A 14542-nucleotide genomic window follows, 5' to 3' on the forward strand; every position below is an offset into this window, starting at 1 on the left:
CCAATCTACCACCAGGGTGAACCCAACTAGACATGCATTCATTACTGAAGTGCATCATACCCATTGCAAACACCCTGGCCACAAGGATCATGAGTGTCTGGAACCAGAATGTGCCCACTGTAGAAAATTTTGAAATGAGAGTTCAATTTTATAACACTCCTCCACTAACCAAATCAGTTACTGAGGTGCTTGACTGAGTGTGTTCAGGAATGTGAACACAGGAAACAAAAACTGTTCTGCAACTGCCCCTGACTTCTCTTCCACAAATTGAATCCAGTAAGAGACATATGGCACACTCTAGAGGCAAAAGTAACTTCGCAATGTAAAATCAATGGTAGATGGTCTACCTTTATCATTGATACAGGTGCACCAGTAAATGTTTCTTATGTTCACTCTACTTACAGTTGGAGGTCTGTAAAAGTTAGAATTGAAAATGTGTGGAAGTACCAGCTCACATCCAAAGTAGTGTAAAAGTATGAAAATTTTTTATGCCATCTTTGATGACAATTTTCTATGCCATTTTAAAAGAGCAATTAACTTCAGAACACAGAAAAACCAAATAGGGCGAAATGTCCACCCTTTTTGCAGTGTCCCCTCTATACAGACATGAGGGAGTCCGGAACTAATGGCCACATTCCAACAACTCACTAAACTGTGTACTATAGTGCTGAAGTTACACAAACTAGAGAAAACATTAGGCAATACCAGAAAATAGTTTGGTTGGAAATGAAGAAATATTTTTCACGAGGAGATGTTTTCTTAGCAGAGAACTATGTCGTTTCACCCTTAGAGTAATGCATACATCAAACAGAGTAATGCATACATCAAACAGTTGTCAAGCTGTAGTCACATTACGTAAACAGCTTGCACTGAGAGTTTCAAGTCATATGCCATCTGCATTCATCCTCCAGACACCAGGTTCTCAGAACTCCACAAGTGGGAACTGGTGTTACAACATGTAATTCGTTCTCACCACTCATCTGGCCTTAATTTACATTAATTTCATGAACTTCAACATTTCTTACACAGTAATCATTCCTTTCTTCACCTCTTTTAGTTCTCTATATTTCTTATTTTCTTTCTTGACTATTTTTACCTACCCTCCACCGCTACCACACACAATACATTTAGATTTCGCTCTTATTAACTCTTTGTCAGTAATATCTGACTTGCTTATTATCCTACCTTCCACCCTTAAGCCCTCAGGGAATCAAATATCATCCAATGCAGACCCCAATAATCAGTCTTCTCTTCTCATCCTGTGTGGTATGTGTTCCCTGCCCTGGGCTCTGGTCAATTTTTCCAAACTCTCCCCATTTCCTAAACCTCACCAGTCTCTTTTTCTTCCCCTTCAACCATTCTGATAGAGAAGGTGCCACTGGCTCTGAAAGCTTGCACATTTATTTAACCCTTAAATATGTTTTCTCCTGATGCCACTTCATGATTAGATTTTTTTCCTACCCAATTACATCAGTAATTTTCGTTGTTTCATTATCACTTCATGACATATTCTTGAATTTTACTATTTTATTCTCTAAACCACTCTGGATGATGCTGAAATTTAGCTTGCAGTTTCCTGTAATGCTCTCTACCCTCTTTATTCTCAGAAAACAGAATAATATTAGAGTAAGCAGTACTAATGTGTGTAAGATCATATGGACAACTGAGTTAAATGATTTTTTTTAAGAACATGAGCTTAGAATAATACAGTGGACAACAGTCTCCTTGCAAATGTCTGAATACAAGTAGATGCAACAGCCAGAGGCTCAGTGTATCTCTACTAGCAAAAACAAGTTCTTCTGAAAGATGAGAAAAATCAGCACATATTGATCGATAAGCCACAGTAGACAATGAACATCTGTCACTGGTGGACAGGAAGAAAAAATGCAAGGACTAATGGACATATGAGGGTTGGAACTTTAATAGCGGCAACTATTTATTTACAGCTCATACAAAATAGATACATGTTTCAATGTTTTACTGACCTACAAAGTACCGTATTTACTCGAATCTAAACTGCACTTGAATCTAAGCCGCACCTGAAAAATGAGACTCGAAATCAAGGAAAAAAAATTTCCCGAATCTAAGCCGCACCCAAAATTTGAGAGGGGAGAGAAAAGTTTTAGACCACACCTCCACATCGAAACAAAGTTGCTCCATTGTAATATGAGACAAAATTTGGGTCGAATGAATGACAATACAGCTACAGTAGTTTGGCTCAAGTCGTAAGCTTAGCAGTTAAGCTTTACCAGGTAACCATTGCTATGCGTCAGGCGCTTCGTCCGTATTTATACGGGTACCCTTCCTTTTTCATATGCTTCGTCTGGTTTGAATTGATTGCTTATTTTTCTTTGATCTGATAAGCGCCGTTCTCTTTGTTATAGGTCTTTACGTCACTCTAAGCTGAAAATGCATTACAGTACAGTGTCATGCAAAAAAAAAAAAAAAAAAAAAAAAAAAAAAAAAAAAAAAAAAAAAAAAAAAAAAAAGAGAGAGAGAGAGAGAGAGAGAGAGAGAGAGAGAGAGAGAGAGAGAGAGAGAGAGAGAGAGAGAGAGAGAGACAAAGGCAAGAAACTGCTATTTTGTTGTTACTTACATTGCTGTTTCTTTGATACTGATCAACAAGAACCAAATAATATACTGCGTATGATAGAATTCTGAATGAGAGTTTAGCGAAAATTTTTCTCCGTTTGAAAATCTTTGCAGGCGCCTCTTTAGTATATAACATTCTGCACAGAAATTAGAGCCATCTTAGATTTAAAAATCTAGTCAATTTCCGTGCTTCATTTCTGACTCTATCACTATTAGGCATAAGAATAATATGAATATAAACATGACATGATATGTATATTCTTCCGCGTTTGCTGTTGTCTCACTCTAGTTTCATAGTTTGTTAGGCAGACATGATTTAAATGAGACAGCAGCAAACACAAAACAATACATGGCAAAATGTTTATATCCATATTATTCTTATGGTGAAGAGAGTACTGCATGTGATTCACAGTTCATAAAAGTTCCTATTAGCAACCATCTCTTCTCACAGGTATGAAAAAATTCAGAACGTAGAGTTGGCCATATTGTTAAATATCCCAAACAGTCTTGCCAGTCGGATTTTCGTAGTACATTGAAATGTTGCTACATTCGAAGATGAACAATACGGAATTTGTATTTACTTCGTTGGATAATGTATGAAAATGCAGTTGTCGAAACTCGGGGCGGAGAAAAAAAGCTCGTCTTCCACCTTTTTTTAAATTTATTTACTGACGCAGAGGTTTTGGCGCCAGTATTTATCTTTGTGCCTGCAAAGCATGCATGTGTAGCGCTACATATATTCGTCGGCAAAAGTTAGTTGTTGCGGCACCTACCAACATTTTTCTGAACTTCCGCTTGCTTTGCACTCGATTCTAAGCCGCAGTCGGTTTTTGGATTACAAAAAACTGCAAAAAAAGTGCGGCTTAGATTCGAGTAAATACGGTAGTCGCCAGCATTGTGTATAACCCGTTGCCAGTGATGTGGAAGTCGTAGGATTCTCTTAGCAGTGCCAGTTGTGTTGACAGTTCAAGTGGCACATTCTATTGCCCGACAAATTTGTAGCAGTTCTGAAGCGAATTTTGTGAAGTGTTTGCTTCAGTTTCAAAATCGAGTTGAACTCACGAGGGTTTAAGTCATGGGAGTGCAGTAGGTGGTATAGTACTTAGCAGCCCCATCAGTCAAACAAAGCAGTAACAGCTTACACTGTACGTGCTTGAGCATTGTTCTGCAAAATGATGGTCAGGTCCTGCAGAAAGTGTCATCATTTCTGTCTCTAAGCTGGTCGTAGGTTGTGTTCCAAAAATAAACAGCATATAGACAGAAGTGATGACACTTTCTGCTGGACATGACCAACATTTTGCACGACAATGCTCAAGCACGTACTGTGCGAGCTGTACTGTCAACACAACTGGCACTGCTAAGAGTACCTTACGAATTCCGCATCACTGGCAATGAGTTATGCACAATGCTGGTGACTACTTTGTAGGTCAGTAAAACTTTGAAACATGTATCTATTTTGTATAAGCTGTAAATAAATAGTTGCCACTATTAAAGTTCCAGCCCTTGTATTTAGCAGAACTCTAAATTATTATTAGTTAGTTGGGAAGATTCATGCAGTAAGATGTTTTCCTTACTCTCTCCTTCAACATCACTTTGCTTACCATCTCCAGAAGAAGGATATTTAGTTTCCAAATACTCTGGACTTAGTATCTCAACTGGTTAAGATGTAAGAATTTTTGACATTTTTCACAGACACAGGGGATATATTTTAATGCTTCATTTTGCGACTTACACGTTTTCTTCATAAACCAAAACAGATTTAGTTGAAAACCCAGTGAAATAATCAACAATGCAAACAGCACTTGCTGAAAATTATTATGTTGACTAGAATCTTAATGCACTGCAACCAGTCTACTTTCTCAAAACTCAAAAGGTACTGTTATATCATCTGGGCTTTTTTCATTTTGTATGGTACAAGATACAATTTGTACCTTTATTATATTTGTTATAATATGATAGCATTTTCGTTGTTTAGAAAGACTTCCAAATCTACACATGTGGAATGGCCCATCTAGCATAAAAAATACTGTGGAAACAATAATGGAACTTCATGGATGGGGCATTAAGCAAAATAAAGGAATGTCAACCACTCACCTTCACACTAGCTTCCAAGTGCTGCTATAAAAAAGCTAGTGCTTGAATGAACACAACTGTGAATGATATTTTCTGTTACATGTTTCTGTGCTCTGCACACTGATCCATTATAAATAATGTGAAGTTATATTCTTTGCGCATTATGGAGTACCACAGTAATCATTGGATAACCATGAACAAGAAACAAAGATAACAAACATCTCCTGCACAAAATACAGTAAATTTGAAAATAATGAGTGTAGATAGATACCAGAAATTATGCACAAGACTTACCACCCATGCCTGAACTTCGTTGGCCCTGCATCAGCTTCATTCTCTGTTTCATCATCTGAGCTCGTTCTTCCATATCCTAAAATTAAAATAATGATGTGCTTAAATGCAAGTGAAACTAAAAGAAGTTCAAAGCAATCAAGCAGTGCATGTTACATTTTTAACCATATTTTGGTTACAATTTCAGAAAAACATGGAAACATTGAAAGACGAAATGTCTTCATCTAGAGTTTTTGGACTTCCTCCTCTCTACAAATTTTCACTGCAAATAATAAATGTAGAAAACTCTTCACATTTTACATTAAACATCACAACATTGTATTCTGTCTACACTCTACAAATAGAGGTTTCATTCATAACAGGTTTGGTAAATTTTGGTAGACAAAGTCCGTTAACTTCATTACGTAATCACACGCTGCCCCAAGCCTCAGCCACAGTAAGATTTTTCTTTAATTTTGTTGCACATTTTTGAATGGAGCAACAAGTAGACATATCTCTACACTTTATTGTCACTTGTGAAATTTTTCCTTTTTCCATCTTAGGTATTTGGATTATGTAAATATAAAGATGTGAATACTTCACTCCATCAGCATTTTCTTGATTTCTTTCTGTGTGTGGAGTTACTCTGGAAAACTGGAATGGGAAGAGTATAGTGCAACAAATAACCATAGTGACGCCGGTGTCTCTCTTGCCTAAGCCATATCAGCCAAAAATATATTTATATTTTCATCTATTTACAGTACCTTTGTTTCAATATATTCCCACAAATTTTGTTTTCTTTTTCTGTTTCTCTTGGAGTTAAGGAGATCATAAAAACACAGTACTGTTTTCTCAATGGACATGAATCTTTGCCCTGCCAGCTGCTGCAGTGTTATAGCTGATGGCCAGCAACCACAAGAAGATGGAATCTGTATTTTCAAGAGCATCTTTGTGTTTTCTTATAATAACAAAAATAATTCAGATTTAAATGAATTGTAAATGTGCTATGTAATTAATGTAATGGAAATACTCAGTCTGCATTGGATTCTGACTGATTACAGAGGTAGTAGGCACTGTCATGTGTGATAAAATACCTCTACTTATATAAGCGCATAGGCTTCTGCAGCCAGTCAATTGACATAAAAGCTTTTTGGGTCTGTAAAATAACTATCACTGAATAAAACCAATGATCAGAACATGTTTGCATTGCCCTCCCTTTAGGTCTACTAGTGCACTTTTGCACTTTGCTGCCCAGGAATCATTACATTTTGCCATGTCTTCTCTCCTGGAGTAGCCTTTACATCACAATATTGAAAACCATTGATATTATTGGTCTACTGTGGTGGAAGGAGTGGGAAACTTTATTAGAGTGATTTCTTCTGTTTGAAGGAGTTGGGATCTATTGTTGTTGTCTATTGCCTCTTGCAATAACAGCAAAGATTGACAGTCATTGGAAAATTGGGTTTAGAATCCTGTTTTCTTCAAGTTGGACAGGAGTCTCACAGTGGCAGTTTTTCACTGCTAATGCCTAATCTTGAGTTGTTTGTGTGACCTGTTGGGTTCATTTGGCTAGCAGCCAAGCTGGTGCAAGCAAAAAACCAGTCTATCTGTTCATATGATCTTCAGCAGTGACATACATCAGGGAGCAATAGTACTACATTTGGCTCCCCAAGCTCAGTAGAAGATACATGATGAAACATAATAGACCTTAGATCACAAAGTACACCAGTAAACCCAGAGGAAGACCACTGCAATCACAGCTGAAACGTAAGATATATTTACGGTATGACATGGGACAATGCCTAGATAACTTTGGTGTTATGGCGTCTGGAATGTTGCACCCAGCAGATTCCAAATGCCAAATTTGTTTACAAATGTGGCAGTATACTTGTGATGTGTTATGACAGTGAATAGAAACCTGTGACCATTGGAGGTACTCTATTTTACTTATTTAATGTTCACTATTAGATATCAGTTTAATTTATTGTCAGAAGAAATCCAAAACCATGTTCTGAAATAGTGTCTTGTTTCTCCACTAGACAGTGCCACAAGTTCCTCCAAAAATCGTAACACAACACACACACAAATGTAATACTAAATAATGTAAATCCACCTAATGATAGAGGTTTAAACCTTTGAAACGTGTCGTGGAAATAAATAAAACAGTACTGGTAACAGTAAACTCGTTGTTTCATTTAATATATGATACTTTTGTAATAGGCATCTTAGCAGTATACTCTGTGAGATATCAATACATGTGACTGCATAAATCACATCATTTTTAGTAAATTAAAAAATTATGGTGTTACAGGAAATTCTGCTAAATTGTTCAATTTGTACAAACAGAAAACAATGGTCATAATAAGAAAATGTCTCCTGCTAAGTTCTCACTTTTAATCTCAATTGGAATTAACTATTTGTGCTATCCCACAAGATTGTCTTAGTGTCACAACATTTTTCTCGTGTGTATTAATGACCTTCCAGCAGTAACATTATCATCTAACATATATTTTGTTTCAAGATGGTGCATACATTACAATAAACAACCAGTCAAGTATAGCTTTTATATCTTAATTGACTTTGTCATAAGTAACTCGTGTATTTTTCAAACCATTGGATCAATTTGCACAAGAAAAACTAAGACCAACAAAAATATTCCTAAAAACTTATATAGTTTTCTATGAAAGTAACTGATATCTACATCATCCTTTAAATGTTTCATCACTGATTTCAATGTCCAGTTTATTCATTTCGCAATGGTTGGATTTGGTCTGATTCACAAAAATGTTGTTTTGAAGTGGATACATGATTGGATTTTCAATAGTAAGGAGTGTTCCATTTCCAGGGTGTTCTCTTCTCTGAGCTATGCAATTAAAACTTATCATGCCATGCGCATATAGTTGAAGTTTATAAATCAATTTTGTGGGGGGTCATTACAGGAAGAATAGGTAATATTTGCCTAAATATGGAATATTATGGTGTCATCTTATAATAGAGATCTGTAACTGATTAAATTTAACTCAACTAGTATATCTAAACAGTTTTCTATTTGTCACATGAAATTTCACAAGCCACAGTACACTGACTGACAAATAAAGTGAACAACCTAGGAGACATGATGAGATGTCCATGTAAGTTAGTAAATGTACACACCACTGGCAGATATGAAAATCATTAGAGTTGCAGTTCTCTTTGACAAGTACAGCAGCCACTAGATTGAATCTGTGTTGTTACTAGGATTAGTAGGCAATAAACAGGTCATTAACAGCATCAGATAAGGGCACAAAGCTGTTGCATACTAGTGTGAGACAGGGTTATCTGCATCTGACACAGTTTACTACACAATCCTTCAGTGCTTTTCACAGCGCATGAGGTACCTGTGGAAGCTGGTGTTTCTTTGGCGATCCAGAGTTTAAAAGGGGCCTCAATGTGGGTCTCCATTTGGCTCACTGGTCAAATTGCGCAATGTCCAGATTTGTGGGGTATTCATATGTGACAGTGGCACAACACTGGACTACATGAGAGCATAAGGACAAGCATACTCATTGTCAAGGTTCAGTTAACCAGATCTGACATCACAAGAGAGGATCACCACAATGTGCACAAAGCACCGCATAACCCTTTCACATCTATACCAGTCAATGAAGAAAAAGTAATGGACACCCTGCAATACTGAGAAAAAGGCAACCGATGGATTCTTATGATATGTTCAGTATATGATAATAGCATTGTGACTGACTAACTTACGACACAGAATATGCTGGGCATTACTGGCTCACTTAAATGACTTCATTTAAGAAAAAAGGACTGAACAGTGAATTTCAAGATTATATAGCAGCTGAAACAGGAATGAAGTTCATCATTACACTGATAGTTTAAAAGACATGTACGTTATTTACAAATGCACATCCTATTAACAATGGGACTGTTCCTGTATCCAACTTACAAATCTAGGTAGCGTACATCACCCTAAAATTCTTCACATATAATTGAACTGCACACTGTGACTAATGAATAACATGTATTTGTGACATTTGGATCTCATTTAAAATTATAGTCAATAATAGTGTGGGAAATAATTACTACATATCTGTACCTTTACTACACGATCCTTCAGGGCTTTTGGTAGCGCATGAGGTATCTGTGGAAGTTGGCGTTTCTTTGGTGATCCAGTAGGCGTTGCAGTGGCAGATCGAGAGGTAAACCTTGGAACATATGCATGCGATGGGACAGCGGATCCATGGTAATGCATTCTGTTGAACATAAGCCAAATACTTCATTAAATACTTCGTTTACTTCATTACACACTACAATGAGTTAAATTAAGGTACATATATGTGTCACATTGCTGAACATAAGTAACCACTAGCTATGATATTTGGATATAATGAAGTGCCTAACGCCATGGTTTCTGATGCACAGATTCACAGGATGAGTTATCTGGGGGAAAAAAGGGAGGGTAGGGGGAAGGGGAGGGAGAGGGGAAGACGGAGACGGGGGGAAAGGTATAGTGACATAAAACAGCATAACAGTTCATATATATATATGTTGATGCAAAAGGTTGGGTTCTTTGATCTGTTCATGTTTTCTTTGTTTCCTTGAGGGAGAGGTGCAAGTAATAAGAAGACTAAGCAATGCCACAGACTAGTACCCAAAGGAGAGAAGAATGTTGGCACCTAACAAATGACAACTGTAATTTGTTCTCATTTGGTGTAACTATTAATTTAAAACTGTTCTTTAGAGGTAACAAACATCCATGTATTCTACATAAACTATAATGGCTTAAATTTTCAAGGGCTCAATAGAGGTATGATACAATATAAATGTTATTTTTTCATGAAAACAATAACAATAATGGATAATATTATCAGGCAATATGAATAAAATTAAAAAAAAAGGAAACTTCATCTAACTCTATCAGATTTATCATTAAATTGGAAAATTACTTCGCTTTCTCCACTATGATGATATGTACTTAGTTGAACACCATCTCTATGTTATCTACTTTTTTATTTCACATTCCATAAAGCCAATTGCAAGAAAATCACTCAGATATAGAACTGATATATTATACACACATTATACAGTGTCCTCCTGACAGTCATCAGGTTCATTTTCCCCGGTGTTTCAATAGATATCTGCAAACTCATTTTTACAAGATGTAGCTGGACTACTGTTCACCTCACCTTTCACATGGCACCCATTGTCAAAACAAAGCTTTGGTTTGTTTTCAGTTAGAAAATGATTTCTAAAACCAGAATGTTATATCCCCATTTTATTGAGCAGGCCTAAATTAATCTAGGGTGATATTTGCTTTATCAATATGTTTTAACAGGGACAGTAAAACATGAAGAATAACCAGTAATCCAGCAGGAACAGCACAGCCTTGGCTTCGATGACTGCTACCATCATGCAGCAGTACTGCTTAGTCACTGCTGGAGTACTGGAATACTCTTTGTTTTTTACTGTTCCTGTTAATACATACAGATAAATAAAAAAAACTCTTGCTTCAAAAATAATTTTATTTTTAACAGGAAATGAACTGACACTTTTTGTCCGTGCATGAAAGACGTGCAGTATTTGTTGGAGGTGACTCAAGCCACACACTGCAAAAAGAAAATTGCAGAGATCTGATAGAACATCAGAGAAAATGTGCCTGATGACTGTTAAGATTGCCAACTGGTATACTGTTATATACAGGCATGATTTTACAGCCAAATTTCTGCAGCAATAATTAAATGAATATATACCAAACGAAAGTGTTGGCATGTTGATAGATACACAAACAAACACAAACACGCACACAAAATTCAAGCTTACGCAACCAACGGTTGCTTCATTAGGAAAGAGGGAAGGAGAGGGAAAGATGGAAGGATGTGGGTTTTAAGGGAGAGGGTAAGGAGTCACTCCAATCCCGGGAGTGGAAAGACTTACCTTAGGGGGAAAAAAGGACACTGCTTGTGCCTGTGTATGTGCGGATGGATATGTGTGTGTGTGCGAGTATATACCTGTCCTTTTTTCCCCCTAAGGTAAGTCTTTCCGCTCCCGGGATTGGAGTGACTCCTTACCCTCTCCCTTAAAACGCAAATCCTTTCGTCTTTCCCTCTCCTTCCCTCTTTCCTGACGAAGCAACCGTTGGTTGCGAAAGCTAGAATTTTGTGTGTATGTTTGTGTTTGTTTGTGTGTCTATCAATGTGCCAGATTGAAGCGATTTCATAAATTCACTGTAGTTCCATTCATTGATATATGGTCACGACACACTACAGATACATAGAAAAACTCATAAAGTTTTGTTCGGCTGAAGCCGCACTTCAAGTTTCTGCCGCCAGAGCGCTCGAGAGCGCAGTGAGACAAAATGGTGACAGGAGCCGAGAAAGCGTATGTCGTGCTTGAAATGCACTCACATCAGTCAGTCATAACAGTGCAACGACACTTCAGGACGAAGTACAAAAAAGATCCACCAACTGCTAACTCCATTCGGCGATGGTATGCGCATTTTAAAGCTTCTGGATGCCTCTGTAAGGGGAAATCAACGGGTCGGCCTGCAGTGAGCGAAGAAACGGTTGAACGCGTGCGGGCAAGTTTCACGCGTAGCCCGCAGAAGTCGACGAATAAAGCAAGCAGGGAGCTAAACGTACCACAGCCGACGGTTTGGAAAATCTTACGGAAAAGGCTAAAGCAGAAGCCTTACCATTTACAATTGCTACAAGCCCTGACATCCGATGACAAAGTCAAACGCTTTGAATTTTCGGTGCGGTTGCAACAGCTCATGGAAGAGGATGCGTTCAGTGTGAAACTTGTTTTCAGTGATGAAGCAACGTTTTTTCTTAATGGTGAAGTGAACAGACACAATGTGCGAATCTGGGCAGTAGAGAATCCTCATGCATTCATGCAGCAAATTCACAGTTCACCAAAAGTTAACGTATTTTGTGCAATCTCACGGTTTAAAGTTTACGGCCCCTTTTTCTTCTGCAAAGAAAACGTTACAGGACACGTGTATCTGGACATGCTGGAAAATTGGCTCATGCCACAACTGGAGACCGACAGCGCTGACTTCATCTTTCAACAGGATGGTGCTCCACCGCACTTCCATCATGATGTTCGGCATTTCTTAAACAGGAGATTGGAAAACCGATGGATCGGTCGTGGTGGAGATCATGATCAGCAATTCATGTCATGGCCTCCACGCTCTCCCAACTTAACCCCATGCGATTTCTTTCTGTGGGGTTATGTGAAAGATTCAGTGTTTAAACCTCCTCTACCAAGAAACGTGCCAGAACTGCGAGCTCGCATCAACAATGCTTTCAAACTCATTGATGGGGACATGCTGCGCTGAGTGTGGGAGGAACTTGATTATCGGCTTGATGTCTGCTGAATCACTAAAGGGGCACATATCAAACATTTGTGAATGCCTAAAAAAACTTTTTGAGTTTTTGTTTGTGTGTGCAAAGCATTGTGAAAATATCTCAAATAATAAAGTTATTGTAGAGCTGTGAAATCGCTTCAATCATTTGTAATAACCCTGTATATAATGGCCACGACATCTTGGCAGATGATTATTGCAGTGTCTGTGTGTTTATGGGTTGCATTTTTTCATATGACTTGTCAAGCCAATGGCTGCACAGCACCTCTTGCCACAACTGTCACAAGTGCATTTGGCTGCTGAGGCAGGAGCACTGGTAGCATTGCGAAGTTTTTTCTGCCTCAATCTGTCTAAGAAGCCTTCATCATGCTTCGAGATTCCAGATGATATATCATCACGCCACTCTGGTCTCATGCTAGCCCTTGCCTTCCATCTGTTTGTGTCGATTACAGGAGTGCTTGAACCTCAATACAGGATGTCCTACAGGTCTTTTGGCTATAGAGATCTCTCCAAGCATCACCTCACGTGGTAATCTGTCAGGATTTATATGGTGGACGTGTCCCAGCCAGTGGAGTCGTCTCTGCTTCAAGATAGCTGAAATACTGTTGCAGATAGTTTTAGATAGCACCGCTTCGTTGGTCACTCGGTCCTTCACGTTACTCCGAGGATGGATCTCAGGCACTGCATGTGGAAAGCATTAAGGCGACGTTCTTGTTTGGCATAGGTAGTCCATGTTTTCGATGCATACAAAAGGATGCTGAGGAGCAAGTTTGATATACAAGTTTGATATACATTTTGGTGGTCAAAGAGAGTTTGTTGTTTTTCCAAACACGTGTAGAGAGTTTGCCAAAAGTTGTTGCAGCTCTTCCAATGCGAGCATCAATTTCCTTGTCAACAGACATGTTTTATTCTGTAGTAGATCCAAGATAGCGGAAGTTATCTATGACTTGCAGAGAAGTGCCATCTAGTGTGATATTCGGCTTTGTGTTAGCACCCTGAACCATAATTATGGTCTTACTGCTGTTTACACTCATCGAGAATAGGTGGCATGCGTGACTAAATATTGATACTAGCTCTTGCAGCTCTTCTGTGGAGTTTGCAACAATTGCAGCATCATGAGCATACAGGAGTTCACGAGCGACTATCTCGTAGCGCTTTGTCTTACTCTGACATTGAAAAGCCTTCCATCTTTCCTAGTGTGCAGATGTACTCCAACATTGCAATTCTCGATTGCCACTTGGAGCAGACCTGAGAGGAAAATTCCAAAAAGTGTAGGTGCCAACACACAGCCTTGTCTTACGCCACAGTTCATACTGAACGGTTTAGATGCACTGCCATCAAAGATTACAGAGCCACGCATATTGTCGTGAAAAGATCTTATTAAAGACAGCAATGTTGGGGGACATCCAATTTTTTCCAATATGCTGTAGATTCCCTCCATACTGACGGTGTCTAAGGCTTTGTTGAGGTCAACAAAAGCCACATATAATGGCATTCTGTGTTCGCGGCACTTTTTTTGTAGTTGGCGCAAGGTGAATATCATGTCACTTGTGGATCTGCCAGTTCGAAATCCACACTGTGACTCAGGGTAGATCTGAGCAGCCAAGGTTTCCAGTCTCTTCAGGATTATCCTCGCATATGCCTTTCCAGCAATGCTCAAGAGAGATATTCCTCTATAGTTGTTACAATTACCGCTGTCGCCTTTTCCCTTATAGATTGTTACTATATTTGCATCTCGCATATCTTGAGATACTGTGCCTGCAATTGGATTTGATACAATGTCGGCAAAACGCAGTCAAGTTTGATGATTTCTGCTGGTAAGTTATAACGGCCTGTACTCTTGCTTAGCTTTAGACTTTTAAGTGCGAGTTTTAATTCGTCAATAGTGGGAAGATCATCAAGCTCAGACATAACTGGGTAAGTTGGTTACGTACCCAAAGCTTCTGAAGAAATGTTGACCTCTTCTGAGTATAGTTTAGCATAGTGCTGCACCCAACTATCTAGCTGCTGGTTTTTATTGTTGATTGGGTCTCCATTTAGATCTTTTATTGCAGCGAACTTCCTACTTGTTGGTCCAACGGCCTTTTTGATGCCTTGACACATGCCACTATAATCTCCTTTGTCTCGGCAGATCTGAATAGTTTTACAAAGGCTGGTCCAATATCTATTTGTGCAATGGCGAGAACTCGTTGCAGATCTGCTTTGCAGGCCTTGTATTCAGCTATTGCTCGTTGGTCTTTAGGA

The 14542-nt window shown here is 38.5% G+C and overlaps 1 protein-coding gene across 1 annotated transcript in view; it reads right to left on the minus strand.

Annotated features, from left to right (window-relative positions):
• LOC126161827 (regulating synaptic membrane exocytosis protein 2) overlaps positions 1 to 14542 on the minus strand; it is a 1269779-nt gene that overhangs the window by 618650 nt on the left and 636587 nt on the right. The window contains 2 exon segments of the mRNA XM_049917929.1: positions 4960 to 5035; positions 9032 to 9188. Coding sequence (XP_049773886.1) covers positions 4960 to 5035; positions 9032 to 9188 — 233 coding nt within the window.

The sequence above is a fragment of the Schistocerca cancellata genome, chromosome 2 (genome assembly GCF_023864275.1).
Source record: "Schistocerca cancellata isolate TAMUIC-IGC-003103 chromosome 2, iqSchCanc2.1, whole genome shotgun sequence".
Taxonomy (NCBI): Eukaryota; Metazoa; Arthropoda; class Insecta; order Orthoptera; family Acrididae; genus Schistocerca; species Schistocerca cancellata.